Source organism: Macaca nemestrina, chromosome 9, assembly GCF_043159975.1.
Source record: "Macaca nemestrina isolate mMacNem1 chromosome 9, mMacNem.hap1, whole genome shotgun sequence".
In the NCBI taxonomy this organism is placed as follows: Eukaryota; Metazoa; Chordata; class Mammalia; order Primates; family Cercopithecidae; genus Macaca; species Macaca nemestrina.
The window spans coordinates 29,381,878-29,407,328 of NC_092133.1; the positions used below are offsets into that span (position 1 = coordinate 29,381,878).

Here is a 25,451-nt window from a genome sequence, read left to right on the forward strand (position 1 = left end):
GTGATCCTCCCGCTTCAGCCTCCCCAAGTGCTGGGATCACAGGTGCGAGCCACCGTATATGTGACAATAAGCCGTTATAATATGTGAGAGAATGTTACATGAGACAGTAAACCCTTACAACATGAATTTACAGTAGTTAGACTCCAGCAGCCAAACACAATCCCTAACCTTTACAGACCTTGACCTCATTGGCAGAAGCTACAGAAGCCATGCAGAGATACTCAGGAAGATGGGGTGACTCTGGGAAAGGAAGCAATTCATGGCATGTCCTCCCCAACTCCTCATCAGATTTTCCAGAATAATTCCAGAGCACGTTAGAGGAGGGCAAACATGTAATCAGATGATCAGAAGTCTGACTTATCAAAGGCACAAAGAATAAGCCTGTGAAGGCCGGTGTCAGAGTGACCAGGTTAGCAACCCTGCCTGGCTTCCTCCATTGTAGCTGACCAGGAGAGGGACCCCTTTTTGTACCTCTTCCAGGTTGCAGAATTCCTGACGCAGGGCTGCCTTCAGATCAGTGCATTCTCTCCCACATCTCAATGCTACCAGGCACTCCTTGGTCAAATGTGGGACCTAATCAGAGGACACAGGTTCTCAGTGGAGAAGTCTGCGGAAACTTCCAGTTCCTGCTCTGCTTGAAAAGGCAGCAAAGCTTTATAACTCCAGCCTAACAGGGCAACACCCACATCCGACCCCCAGCTCCCTGTGAGGGGCACTAGGTTATGTCTGTGGTTCCGGGATAATGTCATATCCTGGACATATCCCAGATTCCTAATGAGAAGTAGGAATCTGCTTCTCACAGCACCCTAGGAAAACAGGGTGCTTTAGGAGGCTTTCTCCAGTGCTCCTTACTTGATCAGCTGCTTCCATGCTATACATTCTTAGGTGGGACACTCAACCTCTCTAAGCCTCAGTGTTCCCATCTGAAAAATGGATACAATAGCAGTACCCACTTCAAAGGGCAGTTGGATTAAATGAGTTAGCTCCTACAAAGTAATTAGGACAGTGCCTGGCATATCATAAGTGCTTGATATATGTCAGCTGTTAATCTCACTGAAGTTTTTTAAAAATTCCTTTTCAAAGACATCATCTTAAAGTTTCTCCATTCTTTTTACTTTCATTATCAAATCTGCCACCATTTATCTATTCTTCACATTTCCTGGGCAGCAGGCACTCCTATGCCTCTAAAGAGCATCACTGGCCAGGCGCAGTGGCTCATGTCTGTAATCCTAGCACTTTGGGAGGCCGAGGCAGGCAGATTACTCGAGGTCAGGAGTTCAAGACTAGCCTGGCCAATATGGTGAAAACCCATCTCTACTAAAAATACAAAAATTAGCTGGGTGTGGTGGCATGCGCCTGTAATCCCAGCTACTCAGGAGGCTGAGGCAGCAGAATTGCTTGAACCCAGGAGGCAAAGGTGGCAGCGAGCCAAGATCATGCCACTGCATTCTAGCCTGGGTGACAGAGAGAGCGAGACCCTGTCTCAAAAAAAAGAAAAAAAAGAAAAAAGAAGACCATCACCTTCTATGCATAATCGTCACACTCCATTACTTTTTACCTGAAGTCGGGGAAATTGTCCCTTTAAGGATCACCAGTTTTCAGTTCTTTCAATATTCCTGCTTCAAGTCACATGGCCATTGCCATGTCATAACCATACCTCCTGAGCCTGCCAGTTGAAATGGAGAAGCACCTAGCAGTTAAGCCTTTAACTTTAATATCAGTGGCCATGCTCTACCCTAATTCCATGCTAGCTAATCTCCTGAGGATCACATGGTATCAAAACAAATCAGTTTCACCAATGATTTGGCTTTAAAATGGGTTGAGGTTTGGGAAAGACATGCAAAGTAAAATAGAGTGTGAGTGGCTTTTTAAATTGAATATACCTTACAAAATAGCTCCAACAACATCTTTTGGCGAGCTCGTTCATACGGGTCGTGTGGAAATAGCTTCCTTCCTGGATAAGCATCATCCAGGTACTCACAAGCGATCACAGATTCATAGATCAGTTGACATTGGCTGGTCTCCAGGACAGGAATGTGGCCAAAAGGGTGCTTTGTATAGTACCATTCAGGCTTGTTTCTCAGGTTAATGTTGACAACTTCATGTCTTAAAAAGCAAAAGGAAAACAAAAATGAGAGGCATCTGCAGGCAGGCACTCTTCTTGAAAGCAGAAGCAATCAGTTTAAAAGTTAAAATTTGCAATTAGTTTTCTAAGGTTTAAGTTTTGTATAAAATATATAACATCATCATCTTCCTTCCGGCAGTGAGATGTGTTGGATGTTTTCTATGCCTTATCTCAGTTGTTCCTCATAATTCCCCATGAAGTAGGCTCACCTCATAGGAAAGAAGGCTCAAGGAGGTTGAATCTCACACACAATGCCACCCACTAAGAAGTAGTAGAGCCAGCCGGGCACGGGGCCTCATGCCTGTAATCCCAGCACTTTGGGAGACTGGGGCAGGCAGATCATCTGCGGTCAGGAGTTCAAGACCAGCCTGGCCAACATGGCGAAACCCCATCTCTACTAAAAAATACAAAAAATTAGCCGGGCGTGGTGGCAGGTGCCTGTAACCCCAGCTACTCGGGAGACTGAGGCAGGAGAATCACTTGAACCTGGGAGGTAGAGGTTGCAGTGAGCTGAGATCACACCCCTGCACTCCAGCCTGGGCAAGAGAGACTCCATCTCAAAAAAAAAAAAAAAAAAAAGTAGTGGAGCCAAGATCACAGACAGACAGACAGACTCAGAGTTCACACACTTAACCATGGCATGAGAGAATTTAGTACATTTCACAGCTTGAAAATACAAATCTGATATTAACAGGTCACAACAGAATATGGTAAGTGTTAACAATTAAGAGCATGAGTTTTGGCATCAGACTGAACAGTCTAGCTTGGGGCCTTAACCGAATTCCTAACCTCTCTGGGCTCAGTGTCCTTAATTATAAAATGGGGCTAAGAATTACACCCATCTCTTGGTACTGTGGTGATCAGGTAAGTGAATATGTGTAAAGTGTTTAGGACAGTGCCTGGCACGTAAGCATGCAATAACTTTTTAATTCTTCTTCTAATTATTAGATGTTCAAATAATACTATTATTTAATGTTCACATAATAATACAATTATTATTTAGATAACTATAAAGTTGCCAGAAGCATGAACATATGTTTAAAAAGATGAAAGGAAACAAATGGGAACATTCGTTGCTTAGTCTAGGAGATTGTCTTAAAACCTACAGCAGAGGCTGGATGAGGTGCCTCATGCCTGTCATCTCAGCACTTTGGTAGGCCAGGATGGGAGGATTGCTTGAGCCCAAGAGTTCGCGACCAGCATAGGCCACATAGAAAGACCTAAAAAACCTAAAGCAGTGAGTCTCAACTAGAGATGATTTTTGGCCTCCTTCCCAAGGGACATATCACAATGTCTGCAGACATTGTTTTGCTGTCACAACTGAAGATAGAGGATAGGGAAGGGGGACTCTACTGTCATGGGTAGAGACCACTGAATGGGTAGAGACCACGGATACTGCTAAACATCCAGCGATGGATAGGACAGCTCCTATCCCACCTCTCCAATAAAGAATTATCTGGCCCAAATTGTCAACAGTGCCAAGGTTGAGAAACCCTGCCCTAAGAAAATACATCAGCTCCTAGGCTGATAATTTATCACCAAATGGGCAAACATCCTGTTGTTGTTATTTTCCTCAAAAAACAGGTAACCTTAAGGTCAACTTAATTTGAGCAAAAGGGAAGAATCTGGAAATATAGGCCCTATATACTCAACAAGGTGGATTTACATAATTTTATTTAAAATATCTCTATCTTAGTCTTTGTATCTCTCTGACATGAGTCTGAAACTCTGAAGTCACCCCCTTGTGATGGACTCTCTGAGACAAGAGTCAGGAACCTGGAGTGACACATTCTCAACACTCTAGCTTGGAGGCCAGCTGTATTATGCAGTCCACATCCCAGCAAAGCTGCTCTGCCCTCCAGATCCAGACCTGCAGGAGCTGGTCTTGCAAACTTCCTTCTGGAAGAATCTATACCCATTTCTCAAGTTTTCAAGGTGTCTTGAAAACTTCCAGACACCTCTTGATAGCAATTCCTTTTATTTCATTGTTTGGAAAGATTTGTTCATTCATTTAACAGATACTTTTTGAGCACCCACTATGTGACAGGCTCTCTCCTAGCTCATGAATAAAAGAGACAGAGTTCCTACCCTGGAGAACTCACATGGGTGAAGGGGACTGGGGAGGGGAGATGGACGAACAAATAAGAAAATGCTGGACGCAGTAAGTTCAATAACGAAAGGAAACAGAGGTGACCTAAGATGCCTGGGGTGTGGTGGGGGAACTACCTCTGTGGAGCAGTCAGGAGAGGCCTCAGTAGCCTTGGCTGCGCCCTTAAACATTCTGGGAGGGAACCAATTCACCAGCCCCCTCATTCAGATTCCTCTGCGCTGGCCTAGAAGTTACAGGACTCGGAAAAGGGCTCCGCATTTCAGTAGGGCCCGCTAAAAAAATGCCCGCCCTTTGCTAATTACTTGTTGACTTTGCCTCCGGAAAAAAAGGACAGGGAGCCCCTTCTAAAATCTGAGCAGATGCCCCAGATGCTAAACATTCCCGGGCTCCTGTGAGGCACTGGGTTTGCTCGGGGGCTCTGGGTTCCCGCTTCTCACCTGATGTCTTTGGCCTTGAGGACGAGGCGGGTCCTGTGAGAATAGGGGCAGAACCTCATGCTGTAGATGCGGATCAGCCCCTCCGGGACTGGCCCTGGGGGCTGGCTTCCTGCAGAGCAGCGATGGAGGGGGACAGGGAAAGGAGAGGCTTAGTCAGCCCAGTGAGGAGGGAGCTCGCTCACTTGCCCGGATCCCAGGATGGCTGTGGGAGCTCCAACTCCCAAGTCCCAGAGAGGACAGTGCTGCACGTGGCTTTTCTTCAGGAGAGCCCTCCAAGTCCCTTCCTGCCCCGCTGGTCTGCAGGCCAAGGCCAGGCAGTTCCACCGAAGCCATCATTTTCTCTCACGCGGCGCCCCCAGCTCGCGGACCCCATGGAGAGCACTCACCTTTCCCCAGGGTCCTGGTCGCATCCTGAGACATGGTCTCCAGCTGTTTGCGCAGCTCCCGGAGCTCACGGTCGTCGCCCTGTGGCTCGCCACCGCTGCCGCAGGGTCCAGAAGCAGCTGCGCTCTGGAGCGCACCTCTTGCCCCAAATTTAATTTTTGAACTACTGGGCTCCGGCGGGGCAGAGGGAAAGCGATCTGGAGCAGGAGCTAGGATAATTTAACCTGGGGAGACATCGCCCCAGATTTGGAAGCCCAAGAGTAGGAGCTGGCAAAAAACAAAACAAGACAAAATAACACCTGAAAAGCTCCCTCTTGCTCTGAACATGTGCTTAAAGCTTTGGAGGGGCCTCCTCTATATCAAGCATTCCTCCAGAATGGGCATTTAAACTCCAACATGGATTTCAAAGGAGTTTAATCAAAATCGACTAGGGTAACGCTGACTTTTTCTTTTCCATTCTGAATCTCTTGCATCACTAAGACAATTGGCCACACCTCTGTAAGTACAGCTTTAAAAAATAATAAGGCCAAACATTCTCATGATACAGCAACTAGGAAATAAAAAGTTATTGGTGTTGAAATCTCACATACGCTGGAGAGTCAGTGCCCGCTAGACACCTAGACACCTTTGGTGTCTAGACAGCTCACATTTTGCACCCTAGACACCTCAGTTGCCTCATCCCAGTCCTGTCCCTACTTGTGAGGTTTTACCCAAGCTCCGAAAAACCAGCAATGAATAAAATTAAGATACCTGGAGGCAAAGAACAATTTGTGAGCTCCCTCACTTCCCCGGCATAAATTTTTGAGAACACTCTTACTAGATGCTAAGGATACATTGCATCAGCCCAGCCATAGGGGCCACTTGCACAGCTTTTCTGTTTATGTGAGATAATGGAGGTGGCTTTGGCTCTGATGCTGATAAGCTGAGATCTTGAATTTCAGCAGGTAAAAAAATAATTCCTTAAATTTTCCAGAATTGGGCTGCTGTGGGAATTGCATGTAAATTCATTTGGTGGCAAATGACCTTCAGGTCATGAAGGAAAGAAAAATATTTTCTGTGTCTCACTCATACTGACTAAATTATTTCCAAAGATTACCTTGATTCCTACAATTGCTCTGTCAGGCAACTCATATTATTCCTACTTTTCAAAACAGAAAACAGCTTCAGAGAAATGAAATTATTTGCCCAAAGTAACCAGCTAGTAGGGTTGAAGAACTTAAAAAGTCCAAAGCTTGACTCATTGTCTTGACCTTTAAAACTGGTAACAGTGCTGGGAAGAAAGGATTTTAAGTCCAGGAAAAGATATAGCATATAATGGCTACTCAACAAATAATAGTTGAATCTAAATATCTTTTATTAAAATGACAGAGCCTAATTATGTAGCTTATAAACGGGTACTGTTAGGCCTTTGGAGTTCCAGTCTATCCAGAACTTCTTGGTTAATAATAGTGTTAACATTTTTTGCTAGTGAATAAGAATCTTTGCAAATCTTCAGAATAGTGACTCAACTACATTTTTTGCTGTCATTCAATGATTTCATGTGACATAAGCTTAGATAATAATATGGAAAGTATTAACATTTTACAAGAATTAGGGAATGGCAAAAATGTTTGAATAAATATTCTCTGAAAATAAAAAGCATATATGTCAGCAAGAAATCTGGTGTTGGAGAAGACATATTGGTTCCTGGCTTGCTAAGCTGACTTTTCATTTAGGAAGACAGAGAAAGTAATAGAGTAACTTCTATTACTTTGGAGCTAATTCTGATCAAGAAGGACAAACTGGATGGTAAAATAGAAGCAAGAAACATAACCATGTCATGTTAGAGCTCCTGATAGATAAGATGACTTCTGGGCATACATATGTATCCCTCATGTAAACAAAGCAGATTTCAAGACAGTTGAGAAAAATATATCCATAGCCTAAAAAAGGCCATAAGAGGAATGCAAAATCTCAAAATCAAAATAAATTTTACTAATAACTATTTGGTGCTTCATGTGTATTGACCCAGTTAATTCTTAAAATAGTCCCATAACTGGGCCAGGTGCAGTGGCTCATGCCTGTAATCCCAGCACTTTGGGAGGCCAAGGCGGGCAGATCACGAGGTCAGGCGATTGAGACCATTCTGTTTAATACGGTGAAACCCCGTCTCTACTGAAAATACAAAAATTAGCCAGGTGCGATGGCGGGCACCTGTAGTCCCAGCTACTAGGGAGGCTGAGGCAGGAGAATGGCACGAATCTGGGAGGCGGAGCTTGCAGTGAGCTGAGACTGCACTACTGCACTCCAGCCTGGGCGACAGAGCAAGACTCCGTCTTAAAAAAAAAAAAAAAAAATTGTCCCATTACTGTTCTATTTTGATTCACTTTAAAAGATGAGTAAACTGAGATTAGCACAGTTAAACACTTCTCAACTAGTAAGTGGAAGAGGGAGGACTAGGAACCCTGGAAGTTTGACTCCAGCGGCAACAATCTCAACCAGTATCTTAGTCTTTATCAGATGCAATGAACTGAATGGTTGGCAAATGTTTTTACAAATATTAAATATTTTAGGCTTTTCAGGCCATCTGATCTCAACTATTTAGTTCTACACTTGTAGTGTAAAAACAGCCATCGAAGATAAACAACCAAATGGGTGTGGCTGTATTTATGGACACACTGCATTTGAACTTCATATATATATTTTAATAGCCTTTATTTTAAAAGTTTTAGATTCACAGCAAAATTGAGCAGAAAATACAGAGATTTCCCATATATGCTGTGCCCCCGCACATTCAGTCTCTCCCACTATCAATATTCCAATCAGAGAGGTATATTTATTATAATCAATGAGCCCACATTGACATATTACCACCCAACATCCATAATTAATATATTAGGGCTCACTCTCAGTGGATTTCATATAATTTTCACATATCACATTGTGACTGGTTTTTTATTCAACCCTTTAAAAATGTAAAAAATCATTCTTAGATATTGAGCTATACAAAAACCAACAATTGGTTGGATTTAACCCAATGGCCTTAGTTTGCCCATCCATGGTCTCTGAACAATGGCCAAACTGGGAATTCCATTTGTAAATTAAAAGGTTCCTGGATCCACCTTTCTACTTTGCCAGATGAGGATGATTTTCCAAGTTTTGTTTCTTCATTCCCACCTTTTAAAAGAAACTAACTCTGAGAGTTGGGAAATGTTTATGAAAAGTATATCTGTATGTGGGAAATCAAGTTCTGAAATGCCAAGTTAATTTGGTAGAGTCAGAAGACAGGGATGGAAGCTGTTCTCCTCTAAAGGGAAGCAATCTAGTGTCAAGGTTCTCAGAATAGGCCCTGGAGCCCAATGGGCTGACTTTTTGAGACCCAGCTTTGGCACTTAAGCAAGCTATCTAACCTTTTTGACTTTCACTTTCCTCATCTGCAAAATGAGAACGCCAATAATACCTACTTTTTGAGTTGTTGTATCGAATCAAATAGTCCAGGGCATCATCAGTATAGTAAGAGCTCAGTATACATCAAAGTTAATGACAAATGCTAGTGAGTAAGAACATATTTTTTATAACAGAGTGCATTCCAATTTTGTATCCATAAAGATGAAGCACATCGTGATTCGGCTTTGCCGAGCATATTAGAATTCAAGTTCAACTCACAATACTTATTTCACCAGTTACCAGTTTAATGCCAATTGAATGGGTTGAATGCTGCAGACTCCATTTCAGTAATGTGGTTTTTAATCTTACCTCTGAACACTATACTTTCCCTAGAAAGATTTTAACCTCAAGCTTATCCCTACTTTCTTTTGAATACCCAGCAGGTACTTAAATTTGAAATCCTCTTTGCAAACTTTCCTTCTATGTTATTTCGTGTTTACATCTTTATTATACTGACCCACTCAATCATGAAACAAATTGTAACTAGACCATATTAAACCTACTTCAAATCCATTTTCAGCCACCTGAAATATAATCGGATCTGTTTTGAAAATGTTTGGATCTTTGGTCATGGGTGATTAATGACTTAAGCCTTCTAGGAAAATAATGCCACCAAAGAAATAACTTATACTCTATTTACATGCATTTGTTTTGAGAAGAGGAACTGTGGTTTGCATTTGGCAACTTTTCAAAATTTTTTGTCATGCCATCTCTTGATAGTAGCAGAAACTGGAGTACATTCCTCTTAGTATGTTAGAAGCCTAATTTACATGAAAGATTATATTACTGGGTGTTCCCTCATTGTCCAATAAGTTCAAAAAGTGAGATCAGTTAGGTAAAAGGTTCTGTTCTCAAATGTGCCTATATCCGGGAAATTTTTCATATTCCCTATAGGGAAATCAGAGTCAAATGAGGCTATCTTTTTAAGTACTTGATTCTGCTTCCCTATCCCTATCTCTCTACAACTTGGGGAATCAAAGAAAAAAAAAAACTTTAAAAATAAATATTTGGTATAATAACATCTGAATAAGTAAAGGCAAATTGTCAAGATCCTGAAATCAGTAAAAGTCAAATAATTTGTAAAATCAAAACCATTTAGTTTAGAAAAGGAACATTAACTCCTGTTAAATCCCAGGAATAATGGTGTGGTCAAAAAGGTAGATACTATCCTCTCTTGAGAGCTGTTGGATAAAAACAGACAGGAAAAATAGCACACATAAATTCATCTCAAGAATGGTCTTACTGTAAGAGTTCAGGCTAGGTTCGAATCTCTTCAACATTTATTAACTGGGTGACCTTGGGCAAATGACAACAACTTTCTGGTGTTCTTATATGTAATTTGTAGCTAATAGTACCAGTACATTATGTGGTTTGTAGAGGTTTCATTCAGAAACTGGATGAGAAACATTGAATGCTTAGCATGTGTCTGATACCTAGTATACCTAGTAGGTATTCAACATTAGCTATTATTATTTTTATGATTATTTCAGTGTAGCAGGGAAGGCTTTTCATAGTTTTCACAAAGACAGCACATTCCCAGAAACCAAATTCCCCTACCTGCCAGTGCCGTAAACACGTGGCATAAATTCGTGGTGTCCCACCCAAGGCTAAGAACTGGTTATCTGGGGTGGTCTCTGCCTGTTTCCAGCCAAATCAGAAAAATAAGAACACCTTAATTAAAGGTATGCAGTTTGAAGACCTGTTCTTTATTCTTAGGCTGCACTTTTTTGGATGTGAAATTCTTTGATGCAACAGTGGTCAAGGTTAAATAGGATTTCTCGTAAAGTGTTAGGCAAAAGTTAAAATTGGCAAGCCTACTGTGGGCCCTGAAATTCGTGAAAACCCCAACAAACAGAATTGACCTCAAACCCCTCTTTCCTTCAAATACAACACAGGCCGAACGGACCCACCCGGTGGCTGTGAGAGACGTCCCGCGAGGGACCTCCGGGAACGCACGAGACCGGACCAGGATTGGCGGCGGCAGCAGCAAGGAGGCGGGGCCTAGACGGGGTCTGCCCCTCGCACGTGATCCTACCCGCCAACTAGCTCCGGCGCCCGGAGCGTCAGCCAATCCTCAAAGCTTTGGAAGCGCCTGCCCGGCAGTGCGGCTGAGCCAATGGGCGGCCGCCTTACAGACTCTTGGTGATCGGGATTCGCGGGTGCTGCCGGCTCTGGTGGCTGACGAAAGAGGAACCGGTAGTGATTGGCTGTGGGACCCGGCACCCGGCTCCGCACCGGCGAGGAAATCCGCCGGAAACCACTAGGGCTAAGCTTGCTGGGGTAGGCGCGCAGCCGCAGAGGTGGTCCGCTGCTGGCAGCCGGGGCGCTGGTGGCCGCTGAAGGTGGGCGGCAGGAGGCCTTTGTGAAGTCAGGCGGCTCCAGGTCGTCCTCCGGGTGCGGTCCCTACACCGCCTGCGTCACCTGGCGCGAAGGGCTCATTTCAGATACAGACTTCGTGGCCCACCCCAGCCTGCTGAATCGGAAATGCTGCGTTGAGCCATAGGTGATTATTATGCACCCTTAAATTTAAGAATTAGTCATTCGGAGGTTTCTCTCAATGGCGAACTTGAAAATAAGTTCAGGAAAGCAGACAATTGGGGCGGACCGACAGCCCTGATTCCGATGGTAACAGCAGTGCGCTGGCTGTGATCTTTCTGCCACCACCTTAAGGCCTCACTTAAACTCGGGACCTTCGTTGCATCATCTGTAGAATGAAATGATGCTCTTCGACCTACCTTCTCGTGGTGGTGATGTGATGATAAAAATTAATAGTGAGAAACCCAGTGGGCTATGAAAATGTGTGGAAGATGGCATTACTGTTTCTCAGTGGGGTTCTTATTACTTATCAACCCTATAGGCGGAATTGACTGATGCAGCCTACACAGTATTTAATTACATAAGTGGTACACCACGTATGTGCCCAGCATGGGATTTGATAGGAAGGATTTGAAGGGGTTACAGACTGGGAGACCAGCTAGGAATCTGCCCAGCCACCCACCTTTGGGGTAATGTGCGTCTGGTCTTCAGTGCCAACAATAGAGAGAATGTGAAATTAACTTGATGATGGAAATGAAAGAAGGAATTGAAAGCTTCTCAAGTAAGAAACCAGAAGACAAGTAACGAGAGAGCATCTCTTGAAATCACACAACAGGGTAATCGAGTGGAAATTTCCTGTGAGCAGTTATAAAGTTAGATCGTGGAGTGGCGCCACCCGTGGCTCATGCCTGTAATCCCAATACTTGGAGGCTGAGGCGCACGGATCACCTGAGGTCGGGAGTTTGAGACCATCCTGACCAACATGGAGAAACCCCGTCTCTACTAAAAATATAAAAAATTAGCCAGGTGTGGTGGTGCATGCCTGTAATCCCAGCTACTTGGGAGGCTGAGGCAGGAGAATCGCTTAAACTAAGGAGGCGGAGGTTGCGGTGAGCCGAGATCAGGCCATTGCACTCCAGCCTGGTCAACAAGAGTGAAACTCGGTCTCAAAAAAAAAAAAAGTTTGAAGTCCAGATTTTGCTAAAGATGATAATTTGGGGCTTTTCAGCATGGACTATGGTAGAACCCTCAGAGTCATTTTAGCATGTTGAGACAGGAAATGCATTTTCATTTCTGTAGCGGGGCCTTAAGGAGACCCCACCATTAGGCTGTCGATGTCACATCAGAGAAGATGATCCCATGCAACCTGAACCCTTGGTAAAATAAAAGCATGCTATTATTCATATTAGTGAAGGAAAACATCAGACATAGCTTTATTGCTGACTCCTGCCCCCTTCAGAGCCCATAGTCACAGGCCTCAGGGCTGTTCTGTAAGTAAAGCTCTAGGAAACCTTGCCAGTCCTTCCCACTAATGAGCAGGGCTGAGACTGTGGGATCTTCCTTCATGGCTGCCATCCACAGTTTAAGTTTTGGAGTGTGGTCTACACACCTGTGGGAAGAGGAAAAAATGAAAGGTGTGAGCTAGGTCAACTAGGATGACATCACAGAGTCTCCCAAATGTCATTATTACTCTACAGTTTCATTTTTTCCCCTTAAATATTTCATTAAAAATATTTTAAAATGCATGTAATAGAATATTCAATTTGAAAGACATTATAGAGGTTCCTTTTTTACCCAAGAGGAATGAGACTAGAGTGAAGCGACTTGTCAATGTGAGAACTTGCCCAAAGAGAGAAACTGACAATTTATTAAAATGAGAACAGGCAATACAATCAGGAATGTTCTATGTTAATTAGTCTACACCCAGATTATGACCAAAAGTAACCCTGAATAGCTCTAATGTCCAAGAAGCGGGAGTAAGGCAAGGTGGCTGCCAAACTCAAAACAGAATTTGGAAAATAATGTGGAAATCCTACTGGTAAATGGGAGGTAACACTGATCATACAATCTGGCAACAACATCCTTATAAAAATTTACAACCTTATGGATTTTTTTTTTTTTTTTTTTTTTTTTTTTGGATACAGAGTGTTGCTCTTGCCCAGGCTGGAGTTCAGTGACATGACCTCGGCTCACTGCAACCGCCTCCCGAGTTCAAGTGATTCTCCTGCCTCAGCCTCTCGAGTAGCTGAGATTACAGGTGTGCACCACAATGCCCAGCTAATTTTTGTATTTTTAGTAGAGATGGGGTTTCACCACATTGGCCAGGCTGGTCTCCAACTCCTGACCTCAGATGATCCACCCAGCTCGGCCTCCCAAAGTGCTGGGCTCACAGGCATAAGCCACCGTACCCTTCCCCTTATGGATTTGTAATCAGGAAGGAAGGAGTAAATTTTAAAGCACTTTACTACATGTCACAGAAATCCCTGCCTCCTCCCAGTGATGGAGAGTAGTTAGTGTAGGTATATGACATGCCCTGGATAGTCCAAGACTCCCGACTGCTTGTTCTCATTCAGACCAGTTGTATTACATATTTTAACTTCTGTTAAAAAGAAAGGTCAATATATACTATGCCAACTGTCATCCTAGATTATGCACAAAATATTCAAATATCTTACTCATATAACTTCATTGCTTCCAGCCGTTCAAACCAGGGCCAGATGAGATAATCAATCATAGAGATAGAATTGCCACCAAAGAACGTCGTCTTCTTATTAGTCAGAACCTGAACATTAAACAGCATAAAAGTATTTATTATTTGTGCATGTAGTAAGACTCACTAGAAACGCTGAAAGGAAATTAAGTAGAGCAGGTGAGAGAAGCAGTTTTTACTCCAATGTATCCAAGTTGGGTTTTTGTCTGTTTGATCAAAAAACTTAATTAAGCTTTAGAATCTGTTGGTCTGAGATGAAGCAAAACAATCGCAACATAAACTGGAAAACTGAAAAATAAAACAAGTCACAGAGTACAACATATCTGTAATACAAAGGACTGGTATTCAGAATATAGAAAGGATTCCTGGGAATCAGTAAGAAAAATGGCAAATAACCCATTAGAAAAATGAGCAAGACTTGATCTTCACAAAAGATGATGTCCAAATGACCAATTATCATTTGGAAAGGTGTTCAACTGCATTAGTCATTAGGGAAATGCAAATTAAAACCAAAATACAATAACACTATACATCCATGAGAATGCCTAAAATGAACAAAATGAAGTTGGCAAGGGTATGGAACCACTGTCATAGAGGTGTAAATTGGTACAACCATGTTTTAAGAGTATGCATACTCTTATCACCGAGCAATTCTACTTGGAAATGTAACACATGTTCACCAAAAGATATGTATATGAATGTTCACTGCAGCACTATTTGTAATAGCCCAAATGTGAAAATGCTTATTATCAAGAGTAGAATGGGTAAACTATAATATACTATACTTTGGAACACTGTATAAAGAATAGGAAAGAACTACACACAGCATAGATGAACCCACAAATCTAATATTGAATGAAAGCAGGCAGACCCAAAAAGATGAACATTATATGAGTTCATTTGCATAAACTACAAAAAAGCCCAAACTAATATTTTGTTAGTTGATATGAGTGCTGGTTCCATGACTATGTTCACTTTGTGAAAATGTGTATGTTCTTATGCTTTGGGTACTTCCCTGTGTCAAAAATTAAAAATACTAACTTTTCAATATAAAATGCACAGTCTGCAGCTTATGATGGTTCAGTTTAAATTCTTTTCAACTTTACAATGGTGCAAAAGCAAGCATTCAGTAGAAACTGTACTTTGAATTTTGCTCTTTTCCTGGGCTATCGATTTGCAGTATGATACTCTTGATGCTGGGCAGCCACACCATCAGGAGAGTAAACAACCAATGCTCTAATGTGTGCTGTGTTGCCAGCATCTTTTGAATATGGGTATTCAATAAATTATATGAAATATTCAACACTTTATAAATAGGTTTTATGTTTGATGATTTTGCCTAATTGCAGGCTAATGGAAGTTTTCTGAGCACATTTAAAGCAGGCTAGGCTGAGCTATGACGCTCTGTAGGTTGGGTTTATTAAATGCATTTTCCACTTACGATATTTTCAACTTATGATGGGTTTATTGGATGTAACCCCATTGTAAGTGCAAAAGCATTTGTACTTAAAATATACTGGAAATAGATTGTATTAGCTACTAAACAGATGACAATCATTTGAAAACCAAACACAAATTGTATGTTTCTGAAATTTTAAGAAGGTGAATTGGTTACAGGGTTTGCCAAAGGGAGTGATTGAGAATATTATCTGGCTATTTAAACCAACACCAAACTAATTTGTCCTTTATAAATAACCTCCATAGTTTTTTTCAATGCATAGTATGCATTTTAGATTGCATATATCTACCGATTGTGTTCCGTCTACTACTGAACTAATTATCTGAAGAATATGGACTGCATCTTACTTTCCAGCTCCTACACTGTTCAGCAGAAAAAAATAAAGTACCAACATTGATTCCAGAAGAAATGTAAAACCGAAAAACCAATTACCATTAAAGAAATCAAACTAGTAATGAAAAATCTACCCCTGTTAAAGACACCAGGCTCAAATGTTTTAAAGAAACACTAGTCCCTACCAAATGGTTTCAGAGATTAGAAAAACAGCTTAGTTACCCAACTCATTTTATGAGGTCAGAATATCCTTGATACCAAAAGCCAATAATGATACTATAAGAATAGAAAATTATAGGCCAATCTCATTTATGAACACACATATAAAACTCATTTATTAGCTAATTCTACAGTACATATAAAAATCCATAGAGAACAAGTAGGTTTTATCTTAGGAATGCTAGGATGGTTAAACATTAAAAAAAAAAAAAAAAAATCTGTCAGTAGCACCATATTCACCAGATTAACAGGAAAAAATTCTATGAACATTTCAATAGATGTAAAAGATGCAGAAAAAGCATTCAATAAAATTCAACATTTATGACTTTTTAAAAAATTAGCAAACTAGTAATAGAAGAGAACTTTATAATGAAAAAAAAGGTTTCTGAAAAACCTACAGCAAACGTCATATTACTGATAAGATGTTAAATGCATTCCCATAAAAGACGGGAACTATATCTTCTGTCAGCAAAAACTTCAGGCTTAGCATGAATGAAATATCTCAAGGCCAAGAGACAGACTCCAAGGCCCAAATGTCAGCTTTCCCCAAAAGAAGGTAAAATATATCTGGGCTTCCCTCAAGTGTCTGTACTGTTCATTGCAAACTTTTTCTGGTGGGAAATATTTAGTATGTAATACTAAGTGGACACAGGACACAGAAAAAAAAGCAGAACACAGAATGATATCTATGCTCTGATTAGAGCTACATTAATTTTAAAAAAATATATGGACAAGGATTGCAAACAAGCATGGAAAACTGGATACATAAAAGCTTGTGGAAATGTGGGTACAATTTCCTTTTTCCTTGTTACTTTAATGTTAACACAGCAGAATATTTTAAAGCAAGCCCATGACAAAGTATTTTTAGGTGTTTTGATTTATATCTTAAGCAGAACAGCTTTCTGCTTTATAACAGCAGTCTGCTGTAAACAAAAATGTTTAGGGGAATTTTCCTAATTGCCAGAAAGTGACTTGGGAAGTGGGAATATGAAGAAAAGAATAGGAGGAAAAGGAGGGTAGATATAGTTATCGTTTACTCTGATGGTAGCTAGGAGAAATGATTACCTCCTCTAGCTTGGTAAATTCTTTACGAAATTCTTCTTTTAGGCCAGCATAGTCTTCTTTATTTTGGCTTCTAATAAAGCTTCCTACCAAGGATGGCACCTAGAAAGAGAATAATTTCTTAGTTTATCAGTTGATGGCTAACTATATCAGCCCCCTCACATAAAACATGACAGAACCCTCATAGTCCTGGTGTCAAGGTGTTCTAGAAACATCAAGGGTGCACCAAGTTCCTGTGCTCACAGAGGCAACGGACTGGTCTTAGGAACAGTTTTGTGGCCTAAAATGCTGGGTTGGTCAGGATTTTATCAATTATAAATAACAGAACCTACTTTGGCATGTTTAAGAAACAACTTTCTTTCCTTATTTTTTTGAAACGGAGTCATGCTCTGTCACCCAGGCTGGAATGCAGTGGCACGATCTCAGCTCACTGCAACCTCCACCACCCAGGCTCAGCAATTCTCCTGTCTCTGCCTCCTTAGTAGCTGAGATTATGGGCATGTGCCACTACGCCCAGCTAATTTTTGTATTTTTAGTACAGCAGATGGTGATTCGCCATACTGGCCAGGCTGGTCTCGAACTCCTGACCTCAGGTGATCCATCTGCCTCAGTCTCCCAAAGTGCTGGGATTACAGGCTTGAGCCACCACACCCAGCCAACACAACTTTCTTTAAAGGAGACTAGGCGGCTTATAGAATTATTGGGAGGCTGAACAAACAGGCTTGGAATTAAGACAGAACATCCCAAATTCATGCTGAGAACTGGCCTCATGGGAAGCGCCCACTGATGCTAGTGCAAGCTGAGCATTAGATGCTTCAGTTTGTGCGGCTGCCAGAAAGTAGAGTCTGAGATAACCGCTAACGCCACTGGCACTGATGCCATTTCTACTCGAGAATTTTATTTTGTAACCCACACTGCTGAAACCCAGAAGCTCTGCTGCCACTCTCACCAGCAGAACCAGTGGAGAGCTGAATATCTTAAACAGATATCCCACCAAGTCTGTTTCCTCACCTTGCTCGTTTCTGAATTGAGCTCTGTTGTGTGTGTCTGACAGGAAAAGCCTAGGTCACAAAACTGGGCCCCAACTGCAAAGAGCTAGGGTAGAGAATTTTTCTGATTTCTTTGTTGGGGAGGACGCCAGGAGACTGTCCAAAAGGGACTGACTACCTAAAGACTTGACGGGTGTAGCATCAGATGCTTTAATGCTCGTGATGGTGTTTGTGTGTTTTAGTACTTTGGTCTTTGGTGTCATTTCATTGCAAGATGCAGAAGTCCACTCATCCTAGTTTAAGTAAACAGGCACTTGTAAAAATATAGAATCCCATGAAATCCCATCCACATCAGTTCAGCCTGCCCTGGGACTGAAGGCTTTCAGGCAGCCCTTTCATCTACATTTCCATCTGGGTCTACCTGGTCTTTCATCTGTTTTTCCTTACATTTCTGCTCCATATTACTTTATGTACTTCAGTCCCTTTGCAATGCTTTTAATTTTTGCTTTTCTAAAAAATTATTTCTTAAGTGGCTTTGGTTTTCCTAGCCTCTAATGTTATATTTGAGCCCCAACGCTTAGTTGTCTTTACTGTCCTAACCTTTACTGTCTTAGTCTCTGTGTCTCATTTCCAAGTTCCCAGGAGAGAAGGTGACTGGCCCAGGTGTGGGGGCGGGATACGCTTCTGTGCTGATGGGCTGTGGCCAGGAGAGCAGGGTCATATGTGCATAAGGCCACCTCTCCCTTAAAAGCAAGTGGGGAAGTAAAGATGGGCATCTTCAGCATTCCTTCTAAAGCTCATTCTCTTTCTAGATACTACAATGAATCTCGTGTGACTACTTTTTAAAGTAGTAGCTTTATGCATGAAAGTAAAACTTCATGCCTAAAAGCTTTACTTTTTTTTTTTTTTGAGACGGAGTCTCGCTCTGTCGCCCAGCCCAGGCTGGAGTGCAGTGGCGCGATCTCGGCTCACTGCAAGCTCCGCCTCCCGGGTTCACGCCATTCTCCTGCCTCAGCCTCCCGAGTAGCTGGGACTACAGGCGCCCGCCACCTCGCCCGGCTAATTTTTTGTATTTTTAGTAGAGACGGGGTTTCACCATGGTCTCGATCTCCTGACCTTGTGATCCGCCCGCCTCGGCCTCCCAAAGTGCTGGGATTACAGGCGTGAGCCACCGCGCCCGGCAAAAGCTTTACTTTTAAAGCTCATTTTCTCTGACGTGTCCTACAAGTCCTTTCACAATCCAGTTCCTGTTTACCTCTCCAAAGTTACCCATTTTATCTCTTCTCCTGATACTTTATATTCCAGCCATACTAAAAAAAGTTTTCTAGAACTGGCACCAGACCAAAGAGATTTTTCTTAAAGAACCACTTAGGCTTATGTTTTTTGGTTGATATTGATGACTTCATATCTTGAAGCTGCATGCCTTTAACTTGTTACTACTTTGTAAAACTCTCCAACATCTTTCTTGAAAATGTCATGTTCCCTTTCATTATCTTTCACAGCAGCCACCTCTACTATTCTTTCACCCTCATCTTACTAAGCAGGTGACTCACTCTTCCTTTCCCGTTGGCTTCCCTTTGTAATGTCTCCTAAAACGGAATGTTTTCCCTATAACTTTCTCTTAGGGCATTTCTTTAACCATCTTTTTCTCTAAAGATAATCCTTTATACACTGACCATACTACCAAGGTGACAATATTATAGGCATATAACCAGACATGCTATTCTTGGTGTCTAAACACACATCTGTTAGTTATTTCTTTGTTAATATTAATTGTTTGTGCTAATCCACAATGTTGATGCTAAGTAAGGTACAAACAGTTCTCCACAAATGCCATTTATTCAGTCATCTGCGTAGCTGCTCGCTGCTTGATGCTATGGCTATAAGGACAAGAACTAAGTAGTTACTGTGTCAGACTCTGCTCCAGGTGTTTTATATTAACTGATTTTTATCTTATGAGGTGGGAACAATTACTATATCCATTTTACCAATGATGAACGGAGAGGCAAAGTAATAAGTAACTTGCTCAGAGTCACAAGGAAATAGCAGAGCCAGTCACAAAACTAGGCAGCGAACTAACAGCGATCAAAACACAGCCCTCACCCTCAAGGAGCTCACAACCCCAGTGCAGTGCACAGGCAAGAAGCCAGGCAAAAGTTCACACAGATGGGAACTCAGAAGCTAGAGCACTGGCCAGCCTGACAAGCTCCTGAAAGGCAGCAGTGTCTGAACAGACATGTGAAAAATGATGTGGAGATAACCAGGCACGGTGAGAAGTGGGAAGAATCTGACAGCAAGAATTGAGAGAGAAAGGGGCGAATTTGGGAATTCTGAGAAAAGTTTAGTATGGCTGGCATATATAAAGTGTCAGAAGAGTGAAAAGGGATAATTTTGAAGGTAAACAGGAACTGGATCGTGAAAGGACTTGCAGGACACTCAGAGCTGACAAGTATATTCCTGTTTTGTTTTTCCCAAATCACTGAACTATAAATGGCAGCACAGATTTCGCTTTAGAAAACAGGTTTTTCAAATAGGAGCTGAAATTTCTTATGCACAAACCTTAGAAAACAACTCTAAGATCATCTTCTGGCAAGCTTTCTCATAGGGGTCATCCGGCAACAGCTTCTTCCCTGGGTATGCTTCATCCAGGTACTCACAGGTAATGGGAGACTCATAGATCAGCTGACCCTGACTGTTTTCCAGAACTGGCACCAGACCAAAGGGATTTTTCTTAAAGAACCACTCAGGCTTATTTTTCAGGTTGATATTGATGACTTCATGCCTGAAAGACACATAGGAGACTATGAAGAGAGGGAAACCACTTTTGTGCTTTTGGATAAATCCTCTTTGCCATCCACTTAGCTGATCAAACCCCAAATTTAGGAGTCTGCCTAGATTCCTTCCATTCTAGTTTTTGATTTTATGAATTTGACTACTTTCGATACACCTTTTAAGTACAATCATGCAGTATTTGTCTTTCTGTGTCTGGCTTATTTTACTTAGCATAATGTCTGCAAGGTCCATCCATGTTGTCACGTATTGCAGAATTTCCTTCCTTTTTAGGTGGAATAGCATTACAACATTTTCTTTATCCATTCATCTGCTGATGGACATTGACATTATGCTGTTATGAACAGTGCTGCAGTCTACATGAGAGTGCTAATATCTCTTTGAGAACTTGATTTCATTTAATTTGGATATATACCCAGTAGCGAGACTGCTGAATCATATGGTAGTTCTATTTTTAATTTTTTGAAGAACATCTATACTGTTTTCCATAGCAGCTGTACCATTTACATTCCCGCCAACAGTGCAAACGGTGTGCAAGGGTTCTGATTTCTACACATCCTTGCTAATACTTTTTGTCTTTTTTAATTATAGTCATCTTGACAAGTGTGAGGTTATTATGTGATTTTGATTTGCATTTTCCTGATGATTAGTGATAAGTACTTTTTCATATATGTGTTGCCCATTTTTATGTCCTCTTTGAAGAAATGTCTATTTTTTTAATTTTTAATTTTTTTTTTACACTCTGTCTCCCAGGCTGGAGTGCAGTGGCTTGATCACAGCTCACTGCAGCCTCAACCTCCTGGGCTAAAGTGGTCCTCCTACCTCCCGAGTAGTTGGGACCACAGGCGTGCACCACCACACCCAGCTAATTTTTTTGTAGAGACAGGATCCTGCCGTGTTGCCAAGACTGGTCTTGAACTCCTGGGCTCAAGTGATCTGCCTGCCTTGGGGTTATAGGCGTGAGCTACCATGCCCAGCCTGAGAAATGTCTGTTTAAGATCTTAGCCCATGTTAAAATCAGGTTTTTTTGTTGTTGAGTTGTAGAGATTCCTTATGTATTTTGGAGATTAACCCCTTACCAGATATGTGGTTTGCAAGTACTTTCTCCTATTCCATAGGTTGCCTTTTTGCTCTGTTAATCGTTTCCTTTGCTGTGTGGAAGCTTTTTTGTTTGATGTACTCCCATGTGTTTATTTTTGGTCTTGTTGCCCAGTCTTTGGTGTCATGTCCAGGAAATCATTGCCAAGGCCAGTGTCATGAAGCTTTTCCCCTATGTTTCTTCTACACATTGGCCTTTTTTATATTGCTTGAATTTGCCAAATGTGTTTCCACCTTAGAGTCTTTGCACCTGATGGTCCTCTGCCTCCTCTGCCTGCCTTTTCCTAGGTCTTCCCAGGTCAAACACACATCCCCAGGCCCTCCCTGACCACAGCTCTGAAGTTGCTGAGCAGCTTCTATTACATGATTATCATGTTTTACTTTCTTCATTGAATTGATAATGTGTATCTGAAATTACTTTGCTCACTTATTTACAAGTTTATTAAGTTATCTTCCTAGAATGTAAGCTCCACGAAAGGTGGGATCTTGTGTATCTGTTCATAGTAATAAATAAACATGTAAGTGAGCAAAATGCTAAATAGATATAAATACTCTGAAGAAAATAAAAAGTTTCAGATAAGGACTTAGTAAATATTTTTGTTTTGAAATATTTCATATGAATGAATGAATGTATCAGTGGAAATGCTTTAAAACTGTCAATAAGATACTCCATTTATGGCTAAGAGGTATCTTAGTTATAAATCATACGAGGCAACTAATTGAATTGTGTCCACTACCCACTATATGAGAACCAACATAAAATTCAATTTATTTTGCTAATTTGAGTAAAAAGTTTCTTGGTTTTTACAAAGATATTAAAGAATCCTTAAAATCCACCCACAAGACCAGGTGTGATAGCTCGATCTGTAATCCCAGAACTTTGGGAGGCTGAAGTGGGCGGACTGCTTAAACCCAGGAGTTCAAGACCAGCCTGGGCAACATGGTGAAACCCTATCTTTACAAAAAATATAAAAACTAGCCAAGTGTGGTGGCACTCACCTGTAATCCCAGCTACTCAGGATGCTGAGGTGAGAAGATTGCTTGAGCCCTGAAGGCAGAGGTTGCAGTGAGCCATGATTGCACCACTGCATTCTAGCCTGGGTGACAGGGTGAGACGCTGTCTCGAAAAAAAAAAAAAAAACCAACAATCCACTCACAAAAAAAGCTTTCAGATTAAATCTCCATGCATTGATTTTTAAAAAACATGTTGTCTGAGTAAATCGTACAAAGTAAACCAAAAAGGAAGAAAACAGGTGAAGTCCAGGCTATAGTCAGATTGTATTTAGGTCTATCTTGTATGTTGCCTGAGACAGTAGAGGAACTAAGAGAAAAGAGCCAAGTCCATATGATCGTCAAGGCTGAATAAATATTCAATAGAACAAATTACTAAAAAAAAAAAAATAGACACCAATACCTTTTGTTTTCTATTTTTCCATCCACAGCTGTAGCTAGAACAGCGTTTCATTTAAGGATTTAAATACATAATCCCCCATGGAAACAAAGGAACATCCAATTTGAACATGAGCACAGGTGTGTGTATAATTTAAAAGGTTCATGTGCTGACAGAATACTGGACACTTAGGTACCAGCCATTGCCAAAAAAAAAAAAAAAATTACTTGGCTGCTTGCCAAAGAATTATCAACATTTTTGAACTATGAAACAAACAAAAACTTTTGTTACTATGAAAACAAAAGGCAGATCCTGGGCTTTTGTTCTTAAAAAAAAAAAAAGTATCTCAGAACACACATGCATTTTGGTAACCTGGCATCGTGAGCCAACAAGTCTATACACCTGCCACAGCAAGTTGGAAGATGCATCTTTTAGAGAAAACCATGCTTTGTTAAGTCATATCATGTGGTTAGAATCTAGTACTTTCCCAGTAAAAGCCTCCTAGAGGCTCCAGCTTAAAACTGGTCTATTAATGTAGTAGACCTTTGTTGTTTGCACTGCCTGGAAGCTGTTAACCACCCTCTTCCTCCCTTCTACCCACACTATTATGGGAAGATACTTCCAATGTTCCTTTGGAAAACTGCCCCAGTAAATAAGGTAGGGTTGTTTCAGACTAAAGGTCCAGGGTGAAGCACATAACCCAGGACTTTGTGCCTCTGAATCCAGCTGTGTCATGCTCCTGGACTTTTCAATTAAATGAGTACCAAAAAAGGTCTTTTTCAATTTCGATTAAATTAGATTTCTCTTAGTACAATAAAAGAGTTCTATTACAGCAAATATGACAGTGTTTTTGATAAACATTACTAAATAGTAAGTATTCTGTGTTCAGAATCATAATCTCATCCAAATGAGAGGCATTTCTTAGTGAAGTAATGACAAATCCCCTTCAAATGTATTTTTTAAATGCATTTTACCTTTCTTTTAGGGAAAATAATTGCCTACTAAAGATTCTCCCCTTAGAAAACTAAAATTAGTTCACAGACACTAAACACACAGAAAATTTCTTAAGAATGGGGGTTTTGTTTTAAACTTCCACAGAGCCTTCCACACCACAGGTATCTAATAAATGTCTAATCAACAGACATTCAAAGGTCATGGGAAAGGAAGTGGTTCCAATGGATACTTGGTGTCAGAGAAAAGTGAAGTGACTGTTGCATATGTCCTGTGGATAGCCCGTAAGTCAAAAACTACGCTAGTTTCAAAACAGGCTCTGCAGAAGGATGAGCTAGACAGACACTTCCCTCTGTTTGACTCAACCAACAGCCCAATCCACAGGAATATGTGCAGTAAACTCAGCACTACTCTAGGAGGGTCAGGGTCTAAACTCTGCTGTACTGGGGTAAATTACTATTCCAGGAGGGAACAATACATTCAGAATAACAACTAACAGTTGAGCTGGAATAAGAATGGGGAATCACAGTAGGGCGAAAGCAAAAGGACTCTGGACCAGGAATTTGCGACCTACCAAAGCTGAAAGAGCTGCTGCCGGTTATTACCCGGGCAAATCACTAACATCACTGGAGCCTCGGCTTTTCTAATCCATTAAATGGTTGGTTAATCTAAATGAGGTGTCCCAGACCTGGAGTCTTGTCCTAGACCGTTGGAATCTGTGGTCTATTTTTCCTAGGGGAAGGGTCTATACCTTGCTGTCTCCCAAAGGGCGGAGAATAATGTGCAGTAAAGGACGCTGGCGGGAGGCGGGTAGAAAGGGGCTGAGACCCCACCCCACGCCGCCGCCTGCAGCAAGCTCCCGGACAGCTCGGGGAGCGCGCCCCGCCTGGGTGCCCACCTGATTCCCTTGGCCTTCAGGACCAGAAGCGTCCTCTCAGCAAACGGGCAGAACCTCATGCTGTAGACGCGGATCGAGCCCTCCGGGACCGGCCCCGGGGGCGCGCTTCCTGCCGGGGAGAAGCGAAGGCGATTACGGCCCAGAGAGGTGTCGAGACACCACGTATCCCACGGCCCCCGCGTCCCACTGCAGCTCCGACCCGTTCCCCGCCGGTGGGGCGCTCCCGGGAGGCTGGGCTCCCGGAGCAGCCTCGAACATGCCGCCAGGGGTCGCCGAGATCACCCCTCTTCGCGGCGGGCAGGCCTCACCCTTCCCCAGGCTCCTGGCAGACTCCCGGGACATCGTGGCGCAGCGCAGGCCGAGCTCCTCCGGCGTTTGCAGGCGATTCAGGAAGTAGGTCGCCCGTCCTTCCCGCCCTCCTTCCCTCCCCGCTTCCTCCCTGGCTCAAAAGTGCCTGCCCCTGGCGGCCGCCAGCTCCACCCGGTGTGCCTTCCAGGCTTTATGGGATAGCTCTTAAAATAGCTTAAGGGGCTGTGTCAAAGCATCTCGCTGGCCAAGAGATGCACCCACAGGGAGATGCACAAAAGTTCTGAATGCTCAGAGTCATCCCTCCGCCCCCGAACGAAGGGGCCTCCACTCCGCCCTCCATGGGGTCCCACGTCTGACGCTGGCCCTGACCTCCCTCCTGTGGCACTGACCTCCAAGCGCCACCCGCTCCGTACCAAGGCTTCACGGCTTCGGAGCCTGTGGCCCG

The 25,451-nt window shown here is 42.3% G+C and overlaps 2 protein-coding genes across 5 annotated transcripts in view; both read right to left on the reverse strand.

The window, feature by feature from the left end:
* LOC105478308 (glutathione S-transferase omega 2) overlaps positions 1–10,803 on the reverse strand; it is a 29,170-nt gene extending 18,367 nt beyond the window's left edge. The window contains exons 1-5 of one of the 3 annotated variants that reach the window (XM_011735423.3): positions 10,393–10,781; positions 5,059–5,323; positions 4,673–4,781; positions 1,884–2,106; positions 472–573 (exon numbers count right to left, since the gene is read on the reverse strand). In XM_011735423.3, the coding sequence (XP_011733725.1) occupies positions 472–573; positions 1,884–2,106; positions 4,673–4,781; positions 5,059–5,092 (468 nt within the window). In that variant the 5' untranslated portion in view covers positions 5,093–5,323; positions 10,393–10,781. Of the gene's footprint in view, positions 1–471; positions 574–1,883; positions 2,107–4,672; positions 4,782–5,058; positions 5,324–10,392 lie in introns of all 3 variants that reach the window. The other 2 variants (XM_011735424.3, XM_011735425.3) reach the window with 2 other exon arrangements.
* A 1,404-nt stretch (positions 10,804–12,207) lies between these two features.
* Positions 12,208–25,420, reverse strand: LOC105478309 (glutathione S-transferase omega 1). Of its 2 annotated transcripts, none has more exons than XM_011735427.3 (6): positions 25,396–25,420; positions 24,698–24,806; positions 20,130–20,352; positions 16,585–16,683; positions 13,474–13,580; positions 12,208–12,407 (listed from the first exon to the last, which is right to left on the reverse strand). In XM_011735427.3, the coding sequence occupies exons 2-6, from the start codon at positions 24,754–24,756 to the stop codon at positions 12,254–12,256; spliced, it is 642 nt and encodes a 213-aa protein (XP_011733729.1). In that variant the 5' UTR covers positions 24,757–24,806; positions 25,396–25,420; the 3' UTR covers positions 12,208–12,253. The 2 variants fall into 2 exon arrangements, with proteins under 2 accessions (XP_011733729.1, XP_011733728.2); XM_011735426.3 differs by lacking the exon at positions 25,396–25,420 and adding an exon at positions 25,006–25,133.
* Between the last annotated feature and the right edge of the window lie 31 nt (positions 25,421–25,451).